Consider the following 24,820-nt stretch of genomic DNA (forward strand, 5'->3'; position numbering starts at 1 on the left):
TCGTTTCACTCTAGATTTGATCGTAAATATGGTCTGATCTTATCGGGTCCGATCTGATCGGGTCCATGTTCCTTTTGATGCCTACAAAATAATAATCAAATATTAGCATCAAATATCATGATAATTGGCTAATTTACAATTAAGTCCAAGATCAAAATCAATTGTAAAATATGATGTATATATGAATTCAATCTATGAAAAGATAATTAAAAACATGTATTATGAATCAAAATAATATAGCAAAATCATGGTTATCAGTAATCTAGGTGAGTCAAGGTTAACCAAACACCTAGTGATTGGAAGTCCAAGTAGGTCAAAGATTTGACCGGATACTTGGCATAAGGAGAAAAGTCCAAGTGGGTCAAAAGAGTGACCAGACACTTGTTGTAGAAGTTTCAACAAGTCAAGCTTGACCAGATGCTAGGAAATGAGGAGTTCTAACAGGTCAAAGTTGACCAGATGTTGGGTAAGGGAACTCTAGACTTTGGTTTGGAAGTTAAGGTTTGGTAATCGACTATGTTAGTCGATTACTGAAGCTTAATCGATTCAGGCAATCGATTAAGCAGCTTTCGCGAAATGCACAAAGAGTTTGGTAATCGACTAGATTAGTCGATTACCGTAGCTTAATCGATTAGGGTGATCGATTAAGCCTGGATTTCATGAATGCACAGAGTTTGGTAAGTGATTAAACAAGAGAGTTTAATCGCTTACGACTTATTCTCGTATGAACATAAAGCTTCTTAATCGATTACGGTAATCGATTAGGAAGACTTAATTGACTAGTCTAGTCGATTAAGCTTTAAAAACTAACCGTTACCAGTTCGATAAAAGACATTCCTGTGGATAGGGCTCGACATCGCTCACATATCTTCTTCTCCACCGAGCTCATGACACACATCAGTTCTTGGAGGCTTAGAGAAGAGTGTTGTTGCACTTTCAAACATCTCAAGAGGTGTACTCAAGTAAGAAGAAGAGGAAGCTAGAGTTTTATTGTGTAATCTTGTAAGATTCCTTTTTGTATTAGATTCTTGTTTCTTTCTTCTTGTATTTCGGTATTTGTGAGTTTGTACTAGGTTTTTCTGTCTCCGGATAATTTTCAAGAAGGAGTGTTTTGATAGTGAATGTGTGAGTGAGGGCCGAATTTTTGGATTAGTCATTTTTTTTTAGATGAATATAAATAAATTTATATTATTAGCATTGAAGAATTTTATATCAACTTCATCTATTACAACATTATCATCGATGAGTGGGAAAAACTATTTACCCCTTCTAATTCCGAAGTGACCCAGCAAGAGGGGCTCATTTATTAGGTGTTTCAATTTAATTACAGTGTATAATGTCTAGGCTGAAATTAAAATTTTGTTTTGTTATTAATTAAAAAAACAAACTGTATGAATAAGGCATGGCCCATCTGATACCCACCAACCAATTAATAGTCCATGAAACGTTTCCAGTTTCGTGTAAAGATTTTGATTGACCGCCAAAATTAATCCGACAATCCCTGCCTATATATTGTCACACCGCCCTAATTTCGCCTTCCACTTGTTATCTCCCTCCATTGCTCTCTCTCCTTCCCCTCACACTCGCAGAGTACGATGCAGCACCGCCAAACCTCACTCTTCTCTTTCCTCCAAAAACTCACTCCGGGGAATGAAGGATCCTGCGAACCCTATTCTTCTCCGGACGCGATCCGCCACGCACGTCAGCCAAAGAAAGCCCCGCACCCAACACCATTAGAGTCGAAGAACAACTCCGAGGAAACCTCCGATGAGATCGGAGGAACTGACGCTTCGTCTCAAAAGATGCGGCGTCAAGTCTTATCGGCGGGGATTCCGGTGGCTGCCAATGATGGCGATCGAAGAGCTAATCATTTTTCGAGCATCATGAGCAAATTTGTGAAGGAAGACAAATCCGGATGCGCCAGTAATGGGAAATCGTACGAAATATTTACCGATTTATGTTTTTGGTTCATCTGGATCATGAAGTCTTTTGGTGAATTTCTCTCTGGTCTAACTGGATTTAAGGCTCACACAAATTTGATTTAGGTGGCTGAATGCATTCCTTGTGGTGCGAGGATTTTTTTTTTTCATCGGTTTTAGATTTTCCGTTTGGCTATTCCAATGGCAACGAATTAGCCTTTCACTTATCTTAAATCATATTACATGTAGAAGATAGGGGAGATAGAGAACATATTTCAATGGTGTGGATGTACGGGAGGAGTTCAACGGAGAGCCAATAGGCAAAAAAGCCGAGGAACATTCATACAGAAAATCCACATCAACGTAGCATCTAAGTGTACTAGATAGTTTCACATTATTTCCATTGGTATTTAGATACATTTCTAGATGAGTGCTAATTAAAAATGGCCAAGAAGAAATATGTAACCTGCTGCAGGTTTGTTAATTGAAACAGAGAATGAGGGAACCTGAGAGTTAGATTCTTTGACTGTCTGGTGCTTTGAATAGTCGTTGGCAACTATGTTTGAACTTTACTCATTTCTGCCTATATCTTCTAGATACCCCTATGTACTTTTGTACAAATTCTATTTAGTTTATTTATTATTTATTTTTTGTGGATTTGCCTATAAAATATGTTATTTAAAACTTGTTTCAACATTTTGTCTTGCCTTGCAACACTGTGAGATTATATTTCTACTTGGATGCTAGTGGCGCTAACCACTAGGTCTAACTTATTGCACATTGATGCTATTTCGTTGTTTTTCCTCTACATGACTCCTACACATAAGTGAGTTGATAATTTCCCAACTAAAGGCATTATTATAGTTTTACTTCTACGGTATGGATCATGTCATACAAGGTCCTGCACTGCACTTATTGATATTAGGTAGTTCTCCTAACTATTTGAGCTAGCTTGAATGTTTCCCCAAATTTTCTTAGCATATATAACATTTTATTTTGATAAAAATTGGGGCTTGGATTTGTGATGACCTTCTTAAGGAATTCTTTTGAAAGTCCGAACTATTTTCTTCTTAAATGCACTAATGTTCTAGAGAAGCGTGCTAGGATTTTTCATAACTTTTCCCTTTCTTTGGTCTTCAGGAACCAAGATTGCTGCGGTTCCTTTATTTGTCACCCCAATGATTCCACTGAGAAAAGTGTGAAAGATAGAACTCCTGATGATAAATGCTCAGCCAAACATGTTTCAGCGATTAAGAAGAGTTCTGATGGATTGGGACCTCTGTATTCTGAATGTGATTTAGATGTTCTAGGGCCAGAAACTCCTGCTGTGCGCCCTCGTGTTCCGCTTTTCAAGAGAATTCAACAGGATCCTTCTGATTCTGACAAGCAAGATTCTTCTCTGTTTGGTCCTAACAAAAGGTTTAAGCCAATAGGCAAGACTGTTACTGAAAAGAAAATCCTGGAGAATTCATGTGAAAGTACAAGTAGCAAATTTGAGTGGCTTGTTCCTTTTAAAATTAGAGATGCCAATGGAAGGAGACCAAGTGATCCATTTTATGACAAGAGAACCCTGTATATTCCACCTGACGCATTGAAGAGAATGTCAGCATCACAAAGGCAATATTGGAGTGTGAAATGTCAATATATGGATGTTGTCATTTTCTTTAAAGTGGTATGTTCCTGTAGTATCTACTATACATGGGATCTTTATCCTAACATCTCCAGGAATATATTCTAAGATGCATTGTTTTGATGTTTCTTTACGTTTTAAAATTTGAAAATATTCAGTATCATGATTGTGTATCAATGTTTTGAGTTTCTACTACTAGTGATTTGTGACTAGTTTCTAAGAATTCATGTTTTATTTCTTCCTATTTCAGGGCAAGTTTTATGAGTTATATGAGTTGGATGCTGAGATTGGACAAAGAGAACTTGACTGGAAAATGACCATTAGTGGTGTCGGTAAATGCAGACAGGTTAGACTATCTGGATCTTTCTTAATGCCAGTCATTCTTTGTATTTTTGACTTAACGAATAAAGAAACTTTGGTATTGTGTAAATAGTTGATCCAAGTTAAGTTTTCCTTTACCTTTATCATCACCAATTGACCCTTCCATTGTCCAATTCAATGCCTCTTTCTCCATCCTCCGTTTGTGCTGTAGGATTAGCTTTCTAGCTTTCTTGTAGTTTCTTTCTTATTGTTGTCTTTTGAAATTTCCACATTAAATTCACATTTTTGCAATTTATGCATTCATATGGATCTTTGAGGTTTTGCTACATCATTCCTGCCTTTCAAATATGTGAGACAAGATAATTCACTAATTTAATTTGTGTTTAACTAGAAAGGTTAATTACATCTGATCTTCATTGAGGGATCTATTGAACATTTAATTAAGACTGGCATACTTGACTAAATGATATTCATGTATTGTCAGCAATATTTGCAGAAAAATTTGTTTCACATTTGAAATCCCACTCTGTCGAACAGGTTGGTGTTTCAGAGGCTGGAATAGATGATGCTGTTCATAAACTAACTTCTAGGGGGTAAGAAAATAAGCTTATCATGCTTCTGTCTTTCCTTGTTACAATTGTTGGAGCAATTTTGCATGGTGCATAACAAAATCACTTGTTCATGATTATGATCTTGCTGACCAAATTAGCTACAAGTATTTGTGTCTAAGGCAGACAAATTTCAGAAGTAGTTGCAATACCCACACAATCAAAAACTTTGTTGGCCTTGTATCTTGTTATTTTCAACTTGCAACTTGTAGATATAGGTGTCTAAGATTGTCATGCGCCGGGATCACAGTGTGATAAAACGGAACTAAGAGCAAATAGCCAATTACTAACTCCATATAATTAAGGTCAATAAACTTTATTGATTTGTATTCCATTTTCTAAAATACTGTAAAATTGTACCGTGCAAAAACATTATAAGGTTGAACAAAAGTATTATAAAATAAGAACCAAACCCAGAATAGCACATTGAAATCTTTGAGTAACTTTAAATACTAGCTGAAACAAATTAAAATATCAAAATGCTACCTTTGTTTGTAAAATTGAAGGACAAAGAAAAATACAAAGTAAACACAAATTTGCTAAGTGGGTAATTATGAAATTGTGAATGAATTTAATAAGTCAAGAAAATGAAGCAAGTCTAAGTTTTATATTACAACTTTGAATTTGAATTTTTTGGTTCTTTAATGTATATATATATTTAATCAACTATATTTATTCCTTTTTTGTTCAATTATTATTTAGAGTTACTATTGTATCTCTAAATTATCTTCAATTGTCCTTTTACCATATAATATACTTTTAATTATTACCATTTAGTCACCGATTCTATAACTATCACCAATAAGGAATCTTAAGAAAATCCATGTCAATCAATTAAGAAGTGAATTGTCACCGATTCCATACCTATCTCCAATAAGGATTCTCATGAAAATCCACGTCTGAATTACTAGAGCAAATGTCTTCAGAGTATAAGAATGTCATCTCACATAAGGGCTAAAAGTCTTCACCGGTAGTATACAATAATATAGCATCCTCACACAAATAAGTATTGACCCGCAATTGCTCGCTACCACATCCTCTTGTGGGTGGTAAGGTATTCTAATATAAGACTAGCTTCTGAGTTTTCACTTTTAGTATTTCTTTTCTCTATTTAAAATCATTGTTGTTTCATTATTGTCATTCTATAACAGTTTATAATTTAATTAGTCTAAACAACTATTCTAAATGAACCTTTTGTTATCAATTATGCTAATTTACTATATATTATCATGTGTTCTCTAGGTATGAAGTATATATTATCAAAGTATAGGTTTCAACATTTAAATCAACAGAAATGATTGAAGGTAAAATAGAAATTATTAAAGATAAAACATATCTAATGATAGATATCAATTGAAGAGTAATTTAGAGTATATTAATTTTTAAAATAACCCTGCCTATATTAATCCCCATGTGAAACTCGATGTTATATCATTTACTCCTAATAGTTTAATTGTCGTAAAACTCATTTTACTATTTTATAAAAATATTATTTTAATCCTTATTATAAAAACAATTATAGAAGTATATATGTAATTCATTTTAACTAGCTATTCATGCACAAGAAAAATATTTATGTGTCTAAGGATATATTTTATAACCCTCTATATAGAGCAAAAATTTGAAGTGTTTGCAAGTTAGTGTGAGCCGCTCAAATTTGTATCTACAAATAAAATATGAAAATAATTCAAAAATAATAATGACATAAAATCTCAAAATTTACTAAATTTTGTAGTCACAACGGATCAAATCTTGATTTGCTACCTCGATAAAATTTTAAGCTCCTGCCAATATAGGGTCATGAGGAAGGGTATATTGTATGCAAGGCTATTTTCACTACTTGAATCCGTGACCACCAGGTCACATGACAACAATTTTACTGGTGCGTCAAGACTTATTTATTTTATATATTCTTTTATTATTGAATGAACATAAGTGAGTGAAAACACCAAGGTTGTATACGGTTCATTTATAACCTTACCTTTAATGAGTTGGCGTACAACAACATCATTAAATGAGGATATTGAAGGTTCAGAAAATGAGGAAAATCAACGATCACCCTTAGCTTGACTAATAGTGATCACCTAGTGGCTACAAATGCCCAAGAAGTAAGAGGAGGGAAGAGAAAGAGAAGGAAAGGGGAAAGGAAGTCGACAATGACTTATTCTTTTTTCCGCTCAAATTTCCCTCTTGATTTTGGCTTTGAAATGATAAGCACTGGGAGAAAAATGAGGGAAACAGTGAAAGGGGAAGGAAAGAGGGAGTTGAGGGCAGCAACTGTTGTGGTGGCAGAGGCTGTTGTGGCAGTGACGGATGGCTGTGTGAGGATGAGAACAAGAGAGTGGAGAGAAAGAAGAAGAATGCGCTGGTGTTGCTGCAAGAGGAGGGAAAGAAAGAAGAAAAAGGAAGAGGAGAGGTGCTGTTGTCGGTACTTGAAGACGAGGGAAGAAGAGGAAGAAGGAAGAAGGAAGAAGGAAGAGAGGAAACGGACGTGTGGAAAAGCTTCGATGCATGCAATGTGAGCGAGTAAAAGAATGAGAAGGAGGAAGAGAGAAGAGAAAGAGAAAAAGGAAGAGAGAAGAGAAAATATTATCCTTAATTTCTCAAAAAATTCCAGTACTCATTTTAAATTAATATTTAGTTAGCTGAATTGGCTGAAACAAATCCAAATCAATCCCACATAACTCTAATCGCTAGTTTACTTGATGGGTTCAATCCAAACCCAATTTGATCTCAACTCGACAGCCAAATTCTATTTTTAACAGATTAGTTCGATTTATTTTATTTTATTTAAAAAATAAATTCAGTATTTATTTATTTATTTTGTGGGTTTTTTTAATAAAAATTTAGCATAGATAACATATTCCATCTAATATTTCAGCATTGACACTAGCACTGTTCACACTATGTTTTTAGTATGGTTAATTTGCATTCTGAACCTAGATACAATGTTGGACGGATGGAACAACTTGAGACCTCAGAACAAGCAAAAGCTAGAGGAGCATCTTCTGTAAGTATTTCTTGCAATTTATTGACTTTATTATTCGTCTTGCATCTTTATTCTAGATAGTGATGGTATTTGCATTCTTATCTTATGTTGATTAGAATCATTTTATTACTGAAAACATACATGAATGGGGAGTATAAGTGCCATATTATGATGAAATTATATAAAAAATGATGTGTTATATGTTGCAATAAAAACCTTTGACAATAAGATAGATCATCCTATGTTATCCAAGGGTCTAGAATGAGAAATACAAAAGCATAACTTCTGAAGTGCACAACTGTCTAAGCTGGATGACTTACACAATTAACATGGGGATTAAGTTACTAAAATGTTCATGATCCATGTGCCTCGATCAACGATCTCACAAGGATTGATGCATTGTGAGAAGAAATATGTGCGTCAGTTAACTATACTATCTGATAGTGTTTTGTTCTTGGCTATCTAACGACAGAGAAGAGAACTTAAAAATAGAAGTTGGATTGAATGATTGAAACAATATAGTGTCAATAAGTGAACCTCATGAAGAATTTTGTAAAATGGATTGATAAGTAGAAAGTAATAAAACATTTTAACCCATTGAAAATGAAATAAAATGATATCATGGACTCATGATCAATTTTATTTTAACTGTGTCTTTATTATTACTATTCTCCTCCACTTAAGAACTTGACTTTTGATAACTTATCATCTTCCTCTTGTTCATTCTTTCCATTGGACAAGAAGGTTCAATTTTGATATTGTACTCTTTTTAGTCAAGGAGGTGTTTGATTTACAACAATCACGATTTAGTTAAATTTTTCTCATAATGTTAGCTTGCACTCCTCATATATGCCCAATATTATTCTTATTTTTGTAAAAGAAACAAAAATCCAAACAATTAGTTGCTTGACAGTTGACACACATAAAAAAAAATGAACCAAGGAATGCCTTTATTAAGGTTGTTATCAGTAAATTTTTGTTAAAGAGTGTTTATATTTTTGATTCTTTATGTTGTTGGGAATGGAAGAGGAAGGAGATTTCGTGGGTTTTCACTTTGAAAGGGGAGGGGGCGGAGGGCTTGTGCTATGGAGAAGAAAGTTGTGAGAGGGGAAGACATGTGTTGGGGGATAAGGAAATGTGTGTGGTGGTGGTGCGTGTGTTCCTTAAACTTTTACACTTTCAGAAGCACACTAAATTGTCAGGCCTTTTAAAATGATCCCTAAGGTAAAACATTATATTATACATATTATATATTACAAATATTATGTACTTCTCACACCCCAACTATAGTATGTTCCAGAATGCCACGTACTTGCTCAATAAATTAGCAATATGCAAGGCCACATGACATATCTGATTTTTATGTAAATCATTTACTAGATGATTTCTTACAAAATCCTTACAAATCCAAGGAACACTTTCTCAAAACCCTTCTAGCCTAGTGTCACTTAAAGTACAGATAGTTCTATTTAAAAAGAAATGATTAATAATTGAGGGGGCGTTTGGTTCTTTCCTAGGAATAGGAATCGGAATGGAAATCATTGTATTGTGGAATGGGAATGGGTATGAGCATGGATATCACTCTTAAAAGCAATGTTTGATTACTTGCATATTTTCTATCGGAATAAATCAAAATTTCCTTTTTTATCCTTAAAGGAAAATAAGAGAAAAAATTAGATGTGAGAGAAAGATGAATGTGAGAGAAAAATATGATGAAAGAGAATGATGAGAGAGACAGTATGATGAGAGAGAAAGTGTGATGAGAAGGAATGAAGAGAGAGAAAGTGTGATGAGAGAAAATGAGAAAAGAGAGTGATAGGAGAGAGCATGATGAGAGAAGATGAGAGAGAAAATATGATGTGAGAGAAAGTATGATGGGAGAGGATGAAGAGAGAGAAAATGTAATGAAAAAAGAGGAGAGCGAGTGTGATGAGAGAGAAAGTGTGATGAAAAAAAGAGAATAGTGAGTGTGATGGGAGAGATTGAGGAGAGAGAAAGTATGATGAGGGAGAAAGTATGATGAAAGAGAAAGTGTGTTGAGGAAAAAAAAGGAGGGAGTGTGACAAGAGAGATTGAGGAGAGAGAAAGTATGATGGGAGCGAAAGTGTGATGAGAAAAAAAGAAAAAAAGTGTGATGGGAGAGATTGAGGAGAAAGAAAGTATGATGAGAAAAAAAAGAAGGAAGAGATTGAGGAGAGAGAAAGTGTAATGAGAAAAAAAGAGGAAAGAGAGTGTGATAAGAGAGATTAAGGAGAGAGAAAGTGTGTGATAAAATGATGAGAGAGAAAATATGATGAGAGAGAACAAGGAGAGAGAAGTGATATGAAAAAAAAAATAAATAAATATATTTTGATATTTGATATTAAGGGAGAAAATTTTAATTTTAGGTCAAGAGTATTTTTGGAATAAGGAAATATTTTGATTGATAAAATTAGGGTAATGACTCATTGAAGGGGAGGTACATGAGAATGAGTCATTACTCAATTTCAAGGATTCATTTCCTTATTTGTATTCCTATTCCTATAATCCAAACATTAACAATGACAATCAATGATTCCCATTCCCATTCTCCACTCCTATTCCCCTAAACCAAACGCCCCCTGAAATAACACAAACAATTTGCATACTATCTTATGCATAGATTACGACCACAATTACTTTAGTAGCACAAGTCCAAAATTGTGACACTTAACCCTTGTGACTCAGTCTATAAAGACCATATAGCTTGAATAGAATTAGTTCTATATAACAAAACCATGTCGACATGTCCAATGCATAATCCCCAGTGGTGGGTCCATCTCACAACCTTCACTTTAATATTGGTTAATCAGTCATGTATTCCTGAACTTAATGATAATATCACAGTTATACCAACAGTAAATGACATGTTCAAAAGTTATGTTATTGACTTCATAAACTAAATCACAAACGATAATATATACACGCAGATAAGTATGCATATACACACACATCACTTAAAACATGATGACAAGCTAGAATAACTCTTACCTTACAGGAGAACTTTGCTGATAGAAGTCTTTAAGGTTCCACTTGAAGATTGAAAATTTATTCAATTTGCCCTACAAAATAAATCCAGAAGCTAATTAAAAAAACAATGATATAGGAAAAACCTTAGTATCAACCTTGGTACTCATGACTCCAAGGTTAGGGAGGAGGCTTACTTAATGACCAGCAAGATAAATTCCTACCCCTTCTCTTAGAAATTCAAAGGATAACTTCTATTTTTCCAAACCATTAATTCCTTCTTCAAAATTCAAAAGCCTAACTTTTTTTTTCTTCTTCTTCTTCTCTTCCTTTTCCTCCCCTTTCCTCTCTTTTATTCTCTTTTCTCTTTTTCTGTTCTGTTATTTTCTAAACAGGAGCAACCAGCAACCATTTCTAATCAACAACAACCAGCAAATATTATTATAAGCGTAAGAATTTGTTTCTCTTTAGTCAGTTAATTTAACATTTAATAAAATTTCTTTCTTTTTTTAGAATTGAATAAAATAAGATTCTTAATGTATCAATCATGGTGTTTTTTTTTTCACTTATGATTCATATGTAAGAATAGTATGGTTTATATGTAAAATTTATCATGGTGTAAAAATACAAATTGTGAACCATTTGATTTTGAGAACAAGTCAAAATTGTATCTTGTTTTTGAAATATCCACATGCCACATCATACAAAGGCTAATGATCCTTCATGTAAGTGTGTGATACTCAGCACAAGGCTTCTCACTATCATTGTAGGCTGAACCATCACAAATCATAGAGGAGACATGGTCTAGGACATCCATTGGAGGAGCTATATTTTTCATCTAATCTAAGCTCTTTAGTTCGAGAGTTAAACTCTCATACTTGCAGACTATCTTGTGAAATAACAGCATAACTACAAAGTAGCTACAACAATTTGTAGTACCTTCTATAAATCAACATTATAAAATCCATTTGTGCTATTAATCAATATGCATTCGAGTTTCACATATAGAAGTAAGTTCTCTATGTAAGTGATCTAGCATGGTAAGAGCAGCCACATTGCTTTCAATAGTAGATACTTGAAGTGCTTGGATCATATCCAAACAATTGCTTGTTCAGTGGATGTTCTAGACCAAGGTCTCCTTGGTGATTGTAAAACCCTGTTGTGTCACCTTGTGCTATACTACTTTTCTTAAATGTGTTATCTTGTGAAGAATCACAGGCCATGCTAGTCCCTACTTTTTGTTGCGTTGTATCGAAACTCAGTGATACGAACTTTCGTCTTTAAGTTTTTTATTTGTTTTTTACTTCAAGTTGGACTGCAGGTGTATCCACAGCCAACTTTATTGTCTAACTAATTTTCACTGATCAGCATAAATCATATCATACCAACTTATTTTGTCTATTTTTTTTATATTAACTTACATAATTGTGGTTGTGTATGCTTATATGTTTGTTGTGTAAATTTGCACACAACTGATTCAGCTTCTTGTGCTTCTTAAATGTCTTTTATCCAGGTCATCCAAAGAAAACTTGTAAATGTATCAACTCCTTGCACACCAAGTGATGGCAACATGGAAGCAGAAGCAGTTCACCTTCTTGCTCTGAAAGAGGTTTGCATGCATCTTGAGCTTGACGATTTCTGAATCATATTTCATCAGGCTATTAAGTGAAAATATTTACTGAAACTTCAGTTCCTCCCCTCCAATTAATACGTGTCTCATGTTTAAGGCAAAGATCTTCCATATGTTCCTTGATTTATTTCAAATATAACCTTTAACCTTTATCAGAAATGAAAAGTTACCGTCAAGTTCCTGCAATAGAAGCAATATTGTTGTTTTATTCGTGATTTATCTCTCTTCATATAACTTGGGACGGGCTGTGAGAGGTGCCAAAAAAAAATTGCTACAATATTGTTGTTTTATTTGATCATGGATTTCACTGCTAAAAGAAGAGGCTAGAGGTTGTAAAACTTAATATTGACAACAACTTGGATAGTGTGTTGGTCCGAACACCAGAATCTTACAAGGAGAAATCCTTACTAAGTTATGAAATGGATAACCTTGAAATGTATTCATGTTGTGGCAACTATAAAATACATACAAATATGGAAATGGTGGATGATGTTATGAGGTTGTTTGTGGTGTGCAACATGTAATAAACTGCTCATGGTCAGTGGACTAGCAGCATGGTTCAAGAATTCATAGCTGACTACTAATACCAATGTATTAACTGTTGTCAGGTGATTTGTTGTAGAAATCCAAAGATTCGTCCCGCTTACATTCTTATAAAGCATACACTTCACCATGCTGTTTTATATGAAATAGTGAACTTATTATACTAAGAATATGATTTGGTCCTGAGTATAGGATCGAGTCACAGGTCGAGATCCGGATCCGTACTTGATGATGCAACACGAAAGGGGGAAAGGGAGGAGGAAAGACTCGTCCTAGACAGAGTCCCAATTACTCAATTTTTCTTCCCCTCTTCATTGATAATAACACTCCTTTTATAAGGAGTTAATTACATGGACTATTCAAGGAGAAAAAGGAAAAGACAATCCCTAAAGGAAACAAAGAATCAAATAAATAAATGCCCTTTATTTATTTCTACTTATAACAGTAGCAAATTTGAGCAGTAGTAAAATTTGGACAGTAACCAAATAGACAGTAGCAGATTTATTCAGTAGCTAATTAGGTAGTAGTAGATTTATTCCAAATTGTTAAATTAGGTAGTAGCAGATTTATTCCAAGCTAGTAATTTGCTTCCGATTATAGTGGCGTCCTATAAAGGTGTCCACATCAGAATATGAGATATCTACTGAGCATATTAGCAATGCTTTGCCTAGCAGGATGTATTACTGTATGAACTCATTTCTTCCGCTTCATGAAGTATTGCTAAGATACCATGATTAATTTAATTTTGTATTCATGATTTAGGGAGATTGTTGTCTGGTGATTTGTTATAGAAATCAAAGATTCGTACCAATTTCATTCTTCTAAAGCATACAAATCATCACCAAGTTTTATGTGAAACTCATATTATACTAGAATCTGAGATATGTACTGAGCATATTCACAATGCTTTGCCTAGCAGGATATATTACTGTGTGAACTCATTTCTTCCACTTCATGACCTTTTACCAAGATACCATGTTTAATTTAATTTTGTATTTGTGATTTAGGGAGATTGTGGTTCTAAGGATGGTTCTATTTTTTATGGATTTGCTTTCCTTGATAATGCTTCATTAAAATGTTGGGTGGGTTCCATTTCTAATGATAACTCTTGTGCTGCACTTGGGGCATTGCTAGTGCAAGTAAGTTTGTCTTTTCACCTAGTTATCTTAGGTTTCCCATTTTGTGTTCACTTTTAACCAATTAAGCTTTTGCAGATTTCACCAAAAGAAATTATCCATGAAAGATCTGGTATGAATATACATGGGAATTCATTTATATATATGTGATCTTTTTTGAATGACTTTGAAATTCTTATTGTGATTATTTCAGGACTCTCAGAAGCAACTCGTGTTGCACTAAAAAAATATGCTTCAGCAGGTAAGCATGTAAAGACATTTATGTGGAAATTTTCTTGAAGGAAACTAATGCTTTGAATTTTAGGTTAATTATATTAGGCGTTTATCCACTTCCATTTGGTGCTAGCTGTTAAACCAATTAAATCCACTGTCTGATATAATCCTAGTTTTTGGTTATAGTTGGATAACATGGCTTAACATTAGAAACATTTACTATTCTTACGAATGTTAAAAAGTTTCTAGCAAGTCATATTCTAGAATTTTCTTAGAATCTTTATCAACTCCTAATGTTTGTCTTTTGATTTAACAATGTTTTGGTCACCTATGTGGCATGTTTCTATTCTCTAGCTTAACTTTATGGCTCCATTGTTCTTAGTGAATGAATGCACTGCATTGGTTGGATCATGTGGCTAGTACTGTTAGCAATATTATATTTTTTTTTTTAGTTTATAGTGATGAACAAATAAAATATTGCATGAAATATGAATTGAGATTTGTGGTTGGATTTTGTATTTATATCGCTGGAGCAAGATGGAAGACAATTGAATCTGGATGGATGCTTTGAGAAAATGTTCAAAGTTGTTTGCCCTTTTGGTGTCAAAATATTGCACATGGACTATAACAAAGTTATCTAAGTCAATGTATTGGAGTGATGCTTCCTTTTGCTAATAAAACATTGGCAGAAAATGACAATAATATAATCAACATTGCCTCTTTCAAGTGCAGGTTCAATGAAAATACAATTGACTGCCACAACTCCTGGTGTAGATTTTCTAGATTCAAGTGAAGTTATGAAGTTGGCTAGTTCTAAAGGATACTTCAAAGGATCTTCTAAGCAATGGTTTTCAGCAATTGATGGTTCTGTGAACTGTGACCTTGCTATATGTGCTCTCGGTGGGCTTATTACTCACCTATCAAGACTAATGGTGAGAGTAGAAATTTTTCTTAGTTTGTTTATTTTGACACTACCCTTATCTGTGACAATCTAAAAATTTGATTTGAGTTGATTATATTAGAGGATAATTAGTTATTGTGATTTTCAAACTAATTGGAAACTATGAAGGCCACTGTGGTTCTATAATTATCAACCATAGTAGGTTTGTTTTCCTGTTTAATATTTCCCTGACTTTGGTTCTTGAGGTTTTTATTTTGTTCTGATTATTAATATTTTTCGAATCAGCTAGATGATACTTTACGTAATGGAGAGCTCTTTTCTTACCATGTGTATAAAAATTGTTTGAGGATGGATGGCCAGACTCTACTTAATCTTGAGATTTTCAGCAATAATGTTGATGGTGGCTTGTCAGGTAAATGGTCATGATTTTTGGCTTAGCTCTTGATTTTTTTGCTTGAGAAATTCATATTATCATTACATGCATGTATGCCTTCCTGTTACCTAATTGTGTCTGAATGTGGTAATTCTAGGCACTTTATATAAGCATCTTGATCATTGCTTAACTGCATCTGGTAAACGGCTTTTGAGAAGGTGGATCTGTCATCCTTTGAGGGATTTTACTGGTATCAATCAACGGCTTGACGTAGTGGAGGCATTCATAAAGAATTCAGAGATAATGTCCTTGATAGCTAGTTATCTGACTAGAATTCCAGATCTTGAGAGATTACTTGGACGAGTCAGGTCTACTGTTGGTTCATCATCCATGCTACTTTTGCCATTTGTTGGAGATAAGATACTGAAGCAGCGGGTACATAATGCATCTTGGTCCTTACAGTTCCCATCTTGTCATGATTAAAAATTATTTTATTAAATTATAGTTTAGATGTCATTTAATGCTAGAAGATTAACATAAAGATATGCTAATATATTCTTATGACTTGAGCATCATTTGAGAAGAACTCTCTCTTTTTTTAGAATAGGCAGTTATGAGAACCCTCAGGTACTCATTTTGTATGTTAATAAGAGGAGTCTTATTGATTAACATTTTGTATGTTTCTCCTCTGAATAGATTCCTCTAGCAGTACGCAAACATTTGTCATGGAATTTGATCTGTTGTCCCTTAGCTTTATCAAGATGCAAAGCTGGTTCACTCTGATTGCATCACACACTACCATTTATCATGACTTTAAAGAATTTACTTCAGGGTAATATGAGTAAGGTTGTTGTCAACCTTGATCCAACAACACTTGTTTCTAGTGTTTGTTTTTGTGATCATACTTGTTCCAGCTAAAAAATGATTGGCTAATCTTTGACAATGCTTACAGAAAATTCATGACGATTCATAGACTAATTTAATAAGCAATGGTATAATATGTTATTTAGGATGAATCAATGAAATTTTTTCCTGGAGATTGTATGAACATCTCATTATTGGTAACATACACAATACTGAGGTGCTGGCCACTTATACCTTACCCTTTATTTCAGATTAAAACATTTGGATTTCTTGTTAAGGGGCTTCGAATTGGATTAGAATTGTTAAATATGATAAGGAAAGAAGATCATGGAATGCTGCCAATATCATTGTTTGTCAATATTCCAAACCTCAGCAGCCTTGATGATCTGCTTAACCAGTTTGAAGTAGCTTTGGAGGATGACTTTCCACATTATCAGGTTTGTCATGAACTCTGGATTTGGCATATCTCAGTTTGAGAATGCAATTAACTTGCTGCCACTAAGTTTAATGTTGTGATTTGACTTTATACATGGTGCTAAATTGTTAGGATCACATTGTCAAAGATTCTGATGCTGAAACTTTAGCTGTCCTAGTTGAGCTATTTTCTGGGAAGGCTATTGAATGGTCTCAGGTCATCAATGCACTTAATTGTATTGATGTGCTTCAGTCCTTTGCTAGAGCATCAATTTCGTCATTTATGCCTATGAGTAGGCCTATTCTTTTAGTGAATGCATATTCACCAAATCTAGCCAAAGATAAGGATGGTCCGATGCTTCACATGAAAGGTTTGTGGCATCCTTATGCTGTTTCAGGTAATGGGAATGATCTGGTTCCTAATGAGATACACCTTGGAAATGACTCAAAAATTTGTCATCCTTGTGCATTGTTGCTGACTGGACCAAATATGGGTGGAAAGTCAACATTGTTGCGAGCAACATGCCTAGCAGTTATATTAGCCCAGGTTATACTAGAGGAAATTCACCTGCGCATGTTACTTGAAGCATTAAAATGTCATCTCTTCATCTCCATGTTTTCTTGTTTGCAGCTAGGTTGCTTTGTACCTTGTGAAGAATGTATGTTATCCCCCGTTGATACCATCTTTACACGTCTCGGTGCAACTGATCGAATCATGTCTGGTGAAAGTTAGTGCCTCATATATTTCTATCCTTACAAATTTTCTCATGCTACATAGAGCATGCTATGTATACTAATCTTTTAAATTTGTTTTCCATTAGGCACGTTCTATGTTGAGTGCTCAGAAACAGCATCAGTTCTTCGGAATGCTACCAAAGATTCTCTTGTTTTGCTTGATGAGCTTGGTCGAGGAACAAGCACATTTGATGGTTATGCAATTGCCTATGCTGTAAGTTTTTTTAGGGAAAGCCAATTTAATCTCATTACACAAGAAGAGTGTATAGTAGATGACACTTTTAAGAGTTTATATTTTGTTTGAATTAAATAATTGAAAAATTATATTAATTCCTTGATAGGATTGTTTGTTTTAGATTACCAAAAGGCTAGAAATAGTGAGCCTGAACTTTGGATTTTTTTCTTCAGTTGTCCATATGTTTCCCTGGTTTTTGCACACGGTACATCCATCTCAGCTTTTACCATTATTTTGCAATTAGCAAAATGTATGTACCCATATTCAACATGCAAGAGGTAATTTAGAGTTCACATATCTGTCTTTAAACTTTCTGCAATTATGTTTTATAGAGGTGGGGTATCTTATCTAATAGATTAGAGGTGAAATAATCTTTTTCCATTCTGCTTATTAGTTGATGATTCTAGCATTTTTATCCTGGTATAAGTACCTTTTTCATTTAGAACGTTGGATAATGAATTTTCTTGAAACCCTGTTCAAATTCTGGGTGTTGTTGATTTCTATGCTTTTTATTTGCTTCCTCAACCTGATAGGTTTAATATGTATGGTGCTTCAATAGGTGTTTCGCCATCTCTTGGAAAAAGTTTGCTGCAGGTTGCTGTTTGCTACCCACTACCATCCACTTACTAAAGAATTTGGATCACACCCTCATGTAAGCCTACAGCACATGGCCTGTTCTTTCCACGTGGGAGATGGAATCTCTTCCCCGAGGAATGATCTGGTCTTTCTCTACAAACTTGCTCCCGGTGCTTGCTCGGAGAGCTATGGCCTGCAAGTTGCTTTAATGGCAGGCCTCCCTAAGCAAGTTGTTGAAGCTGCTGCAAGTGCTGGCCAAAACATAAAACAGCTCATCAGTCGAAATTTCAAGTCAAGTGAGGCCAGGTCTGAGTTCTCCACCCTGCATGAAGAATGGTTGAAATCACTCTGGGATATTTCAAAGCCTAGTGTGAGTTTGGGCGATGAAGACATATCTGATACTTTGCTTTGTTTGTGGCACGAATTGAGGAGCTTTTATAAACTGAGGTAGTGGCTTCCGATCATAAAATCTTATTTGGCATGTATTCATATTGAATAGATTTCTGACAAGGCTTCTGAAAGTCTGCATTTTTGTGCATAGATGCAGTTCATTTGCGTTGGAATGTATGGCGTAGTTTTTTTAACCCTTAGTTAAGCTACAGTGTTATTGTGTTAAGCAATGCATTTTTTGTTTTTACCGATAACTTTGTCGTTGGAAAGGGCGATTTTTGTTTATAGCAAGAAATTGTGTGGTGATAGATTAGCCTTTGCTATCATTCAAATAATAGTTTGGCCTGAGGAGGACAGGCATAGGGATAGAGATTCGAATGATGAGGAATTGGAATGTCTTTTTTTATTGGTCAATTGCAATATAAACACGGAAATTAGTACAGTAGGATTGTTAAAATAAAATAAAGTTATTGTATATGAACAAAATATAGAAGATTAAATTATGAAATTATTCCTCTAATATGGAGAATTTTTCAAAGAGATTCATCTAAGTTGAAAATAACAAATCAAGCCTATACAACTGAGTAATTCAAAAAGTTTTTACAATATAAAACTAATAACCTTTAGTGAATCGATTAATATATTCTTTGAGCACCATTCGGACTCAGTAGTATTTGTGCAGCGCCATTCTTACATCGAAACTACGTTATCTCACGGTTATATATATTTCGTAGTCATAAAATAATCCGCTGAGTGCGATTTCGTGACGGTATTGATTAACCTGCGGTGGGTCACTACATATTAGAAATCATAATAAAATAATTAATTTCATTATGTTAATCGATCATAAATAGTTAATGGGAACTCAAAGGCATCTAAAATTTAAAAATAAATTTAAATTCTTTTATTTATAGATTTTTATAGTTTTGTTGAGATTTAGAAAGATTGATGCAATTTCATTAATTTGACATTTCAACTAATACATTGGATTTTAATATTTTATGAGATCTTCACTATAACTATATTATTTACAACATATCATATATATTTTATATATAAAGTATTTTTTTTTAAAAAGAGTTAATACATTTTTATTAAGTTAATTTATTTTAAAAAAGTTTAGCACCATAATTTTTTTATTGGATTCAAGGAGCATCCGTTTTTTTTTTAATCAAAAGACGTTCCATCCACTAACCCCATGCAAAATTATAGAACTGCCCTTAAGTGTAATGTTTGGCTAGTTTTGACTTTTTAGCAGACAATTTTAATTTTTTGGTACATCGATTTCAAGTTTAAATCCTGATCTGTTCAAACGGACTTGACTTGATCAACGATATTTATATTATACTAATTATAATTTAGAATTATTATAATATATATTTAACTTGTTAAAAATATTCATGTTATAGTAATTATAAACCATCTTGCATGAGTATTTTCTAGGCTAATTTCTATCTTTTGTATGAATTTTTAACTTTTTAGTTCGAATGACTACTGTTCTTCATGATATTTGATGAAAGGAAGCAAAGATCTTGACTTTGAAGCTTGTTTGGAGATAAAAAACTATTGAAGCGACAATTCAGTACAATACACAGCTTGACCGTAGTACCTAGTATGACCATGTATCACCTATGGATGACGACTTGAAATTGTAGCATCGCCCGAAACCTCTAACAAGGAATATGACTAGGCCGTGGCACCTACCATGACCATGTTCTATTCAGAAAATTGGCGAGGAGCAACACAGAGTGAACCACGGCCAAGCCATGGTGTACACCATGGCTGTGGCATGCTAGGTCATGTTGACGACGCCTTGCAATAATTTAAGAAATTTTATTATATTTTGGTAACTTTTCGAGTCTATAAAGACAACCAGGGGGCACCAGTTCAAGGCATTCCGAGGTTCTCGTGACAGGAGATCCTAAAAGGGAGTCGTCTTCCAAGAGATCTAAGGAGCAAGAGATTTCGGTCGTCAAGGAGCATGTGGAGACCATCCCAAAGCATCATCGATATCTACAAACTAAGTCCTTGAACCTCTCTTTGTTTTGAGTTGTAGCATCTTTGTCTTTAGCTTGTTTCTTCATTGTGATGGATCTTCTTAATTTTAGGATTAAAGAGTAATCCAATATTAAATTGATAGTTGTAGTTTATTATTCATCCATTTTCTTGCATGATATGTTGGTCCTTAATTTAGTTGTTAATATGCATGTCATGCTAATATGTCTTAACCGACGTTAGCATAGAACTTAGGGCGAGGAGGAAGAACCAAAAGGTAAACTTATATTTTGGACCTCTAGGAACTAAACTTGAGAAACAAAAATAGTTCAAACTCTCTTGAGGGTATCATTGATTATCATAGAGCTTAAAAGGCCTATCCTAGTTTGACTACCATAAAAGTAGGAGCCACGTTAAGGTAGATACAATTGTGTATTCTCGAAAGGGAGCATCAGACACCTTACGATATACCACCTTCAAGATTGATCAACATTAAGGTAAAAGATATATTTACAACTACATTATCAATGATAGCCGTGTTCATATCGAAATCCTAAAATTATCATAAAGAACTAGTTTTCTTTTCATCTTTTTATTCCATATTCTTAGTGCATTTGCTTTTACAATAATTCTCTAAATTTTGATTCGTCTATATAGCCTTCCATTGCTCATAAATTGATACATAACTCTATGATACTTGAGAACTATAATTTTACTATTTAATAATGACCGTGCACTTACAATTAGTATATATTAGGTGAAAATTTTTGAGTCGTATTACTAGTGATGTCTGATCCTTAGCTTGATGTCGCTTTCCAAGTAGGAAACTTCATTGGGATCGATTTTGTGTAAGGGATTGTTAGAGGTTGAGGTCAGAGATAACTTACTTTGCTAGGGTTCCCTGTGACTGTTGTCTAAAGACCATTGTGGCCATGTAGGTAGAAGAGGTCGGGGCTTGGTGGGGTCCTATTGGTATTGAGGACGTCTGTCGCACACATGACTAAACTAGGGCAATGACCCAACTAGGTTTACTCGAGGTGCATCAAATGTCTCCCCTTCAAGTAAGACTGAGGAGCATAGTCGAATAAAGTCATATTAAATGTGTAGGAGGTTGTTGGTGTGAGGGTGGAGTGACCTCTCCATCTTAAGATTCCCTAGGAGAGGAACATGATCCACGTTTGTGAAGATAATAACCAGAATGCCAAGAATGTCAAAATTCCAAGAGAAGTCCAATCCTACCCCAACCTAGGAGAATAACTCAATCCCTATTGTTGGTGCGGGAAGCATCCAACGATCGAACCTGAGTTTTGACAATGGCAAATGATTCAAAGTTAAGGTGTGTTGTGATCTAACGTGCTTGACTAAGTGTTTCAGGAAAGTCCTAACTGTGGTTAGGCAGGTAAAAACTCTAGGGGGTGGTAACCCTAGGTCATAGGGGGTGGTAACCCTATGCGGAAAGTCTTGGCAGGTCGAAGGCTTCAGGCAAAAGTCCTAGAAGGTGGTAACCCTAGGTGGAAAGTCCTGGTGTCGCGAACTAGGTGAAAGACTGAACTAGCCAGGAAGCGGATGTCCAGCAGAAAGTCCGGAAGCTTCGAGTGCTGAGCAAAAGTCCAGTCGATCTGGAGGATCGCACTGGCAGTAGGTAAATCTCCTGAGTGGAGTAGGTGAGGACGCATTCCCCGCAGAGGGAACAGTAGGCGTCGGGTCGACCTAGGGTTTTCGGTCGGAAATCCGAAGTCAGACTCGGACAGTCCGGAAACTGTCAAACTTTCACTTTTATACTATCACTTATGTGTTATGAGCTAACTTTGTGCTGCAGAATATTTTTGAGTTTAACATATCTTGCAGGGACCAAAGTGTAAAATTGGCCTCGAATGAACAGTACCGAGGCGCCTCCATGGAGCTTGGAGGCGCCTCGGGTGCAAAGCCTGAGCTGGCTGTGAAGCAAGCTTGGAGGCGCCTTGGACAGCTTGATGAAGGCGCCTTGGAGAGGCTGAAGGCGCCTTGAACCTTATCATGATAAGGTTCGACCAGTTCAGCGCTTATCTCTGCGGCTGACTCGGCTCATTCAAGGCGCCTTGGTGAACAGTAGAAGGCACATTGAACACCCTTTATAAGGGATCTCGACCAGCAGCTCATGACAAGAAACTCCAAGTAATCTCTCTGCAACCAACTGCTAACGACACGATCCCGAACTGCTGTGACAACCACCCGACGACCCGGAGCTCCGAAACTTCAGTTTTTCTCACTGTCGTCGGTATAATTCAATTGTTTATTGTTAGCTATTGTACTTCATCTTGTAATCATTTTTATCGAGCTTATAGTTGTTGCCCACGCAAAGCGATCAAGGATCGCGGGCCTTCGAGTAGGAGTCGATCTAGGCTCTGAACGAAGTAAAATCCCTTGCGTCTTTCTGTGTGATTGTTCTCTGTTTATTCCGTTGCTTTAACTCTTACGCCTTTACGATTCCGATAATCGAAACAAAATAGCCGCGAGCGCTATTCACCCCCCTCTAGCGCGTCTCGATTCAACAATTGGTATCAGAGCGGGGTAGCATTGATCTGGTGCAACCACCAATCAAGCAATTTTTTCGCGGTGTTTTAAATTTTTCGGAGTCAACTGAAATTAGTACTATTACTATATTCTAGTTTTTTTTTTCGTTCGTTCGTATCAATTTCGCTCGAGGTTGGTGCAACACCACTCGAGTTAGTTCTCTTTTCAAGTCTTTACTCCCGCACTGCTAATCCAAGACGTAGTCTTGGGACATATTTTTTTTTCTATTCCTTTTTGCATATTCTCTCAATGGCCCAACAAGAGGGTTTCAACACCGTCTGTCCCCCGCTCTTCTCCGGAGAAGATTTTGGGTACTGGAAGGGACGGATGGAGACGTTTCTAAAGATCCAGTTCGAGATGTGGATGATCATCCGAACTGGATTTCAACTACCGACTGACACTGAGGCAAACCTACTCCCTGCGAAGACTGGGAACCCTCCCTCATCAAGAAAGTGGAAGCCAACGCCAGAGCTACCTGCACCCTCCAGTGTGGATTGACCAAAGAGGAGCTCAACAGAGTTGGTCCATTCTCATCAGCAAAGGAGCTTTGGGAAAAGCTGATTGAACTTCACGAGGGAACCTCCGACACAAAGGTGAGTAAATGTGATTTACTACTTAATAAATTATATAATCTGAAAATGCAGGAAGGTGAGACAGCGAGTTCACTACACGCAAGAATTCAAGACAGCCTCAACTCTCTCCACGGAATCGGGCAAAAGATAGAGAATCGAGATGTCATAAGGTACGCACTAAACTCGTTTCCGAGGAGCACATTGTGGGCATCAATGGTAGATGCTTACAAAGTCTCCAAGGATTTATCTTCTATAAAGTTAGATGAATTATTCTGTGAGTTTGAATTACATAAGCAGACTAATGCACAGCCGACCGAGAAGGGGGTTGCTTTGATTGCAGGTGCCAGTCGAACACGCGAACCGAGAGCACGACGAAGAACTAAACTTGAATCGGAAGAAGATCCCGACTCAGACGATGAAGACGACGAACTAACAATCGAGCTCGTGAACCTCGTAAAGAAGCTCTATAAGAAGAAGAAGGACTTCAACAAGAAAGATCTAAAGAAGGTGGTACAAACCAAGGAGGTTCAACCAAGTTCGAAAGATAAGTTCAAAGTTATCTGCTATGAGTGCAACCAGAAGGGACACATCAAGGGCAACTGCCCAAATCAAAAGGAAGCTAAGAAGCAGAGAAGGAAGAAGGCCCTGAAGGCGACGTGGGACGAATCTTCTTCGGAAGACGACGACGACGAACTTGATCAGACAAGCCTACTTGCTCTAATGTCCAGGGACCAGATTGACGGACCCGAGAGCGAGAGTGAGTCGGAGGCCGAGTCCGAGCGAAGCCACGGATCCGTATCCGATTCCGAAGGGCCAGATCCCGCTGTAAGTATCCCTCGTCTAAATAATCTAGTCAATTATTTGTTGCGCAAACTAGCTAAGTCGAACCTTAAGGTCAAGTCACTTCTAAGGGAAATAGTAGTCCTTAAAGAAGTGACTAACTTTAAATCATTACCTGACCAAGTTCAGACTGGAAATTCAACTCAAGTTCAAAAACTTGAGGAAGAAAACTCTGGTCTGAAAAATCAGGTCAAGAATTTAAAAAATACTTTAGAACGATTTTCTTTAGGTTCCAAGAATCTTGACTTAATTCTTGGGACACAAAGAGCCGTTTATAATAGAACTGGGCTAGGATACAAAATCAAAAAGAAATATAAATCTTATTTATCCTTAATAAACAAACCAAATAGTAAGGTAATCCAAGCATGGGTCCCCAAGTCCAAATTGGTCAATCAAGT

General features: G+C 35.7%; 1 protein-coding gene across 1 annotated transcript; it reads left to right on the forward strand.

Annotated features, from left to right (window-relative positions):
- The first annotated feature begins 1,529 nt into the window (after positions 1-1,529).
- Positions 1,530-18,716, forward strand: LOC121971518 (DNA mismatch repair protein MSH7-like). The gene is made up of 17 exons (XM_042522831.1): positions 1,530-1,936; positions 3,060-3,591; positions 3,800-3,895; positions 4,408-4,463; positions 7,422-7,488; positions 11,966-12,061; positions 13,633-13,764; positions 13,840-13,873; positions 13,955-14,002; positions 14,707-14,906; positions 15,161-15,287; positions 15,406-15,683; positions 16,364-16,549; positions 16,660-17,073; positions 17,158-17,254; positions 17,348-17,475; positions 18,056-18,716. Exons 1-17 carry the CDS (start codon positions 1,596-1,598, stop codon positions 18,521-18,523), a joined length of 3,300 nt encoding a protein of 1,099 aa, XP_042378765.1. The 5' UTR covers positions 1,530-1,595; the 3' UTR covers positions 18,524-18,716.
- The last annotated feature ends 6,104 nt before the right edge of the window (positions 18,717-24,820 follow it).

The sequence above is a fragment of the Zingiber officinale genome, chromosome 4A (genome assembly GCF_018446385.1).
Source record: "Zingiber officinale cultivar Zhangliang chromosome 4A, Zo_v1.1, whole genome shotgun sequence".
In the NCBI taxonomy this organism is placed as follows: domain Eukaryota; kingdom Viridiplantae; phylum Streptophyta; class Magnoliopsida; order Zingiberales; family Zingiberaceae; genus Zingiber; species Zingiber officinale.

Excerpts from the sequence above, each read along its gene's own strand:
- LOC121971518 (XM_042522831.1), top strand. The coding sequence starts at position 1,596 with ATGCAGCACCGCCAAACCTCACTCTTCTCTTTCCTCCAAAAACTCACT. Across the intron at positions 3,896-4,407 it reads GTGTCGGTAAATGCAGACAG|GTTGGTGTTTCAGAGGCTGG; the intron begins GTTAGACTATCT and ends TCTGTCGAACAG. Across the intron at positions 16,550-16,659 it reads ATGACTTTCCACATTATCAG|GATCACATTGTCAAAGATTC; the intron begins GTTTGTCATGAA and ends CTAAATTGTTAG.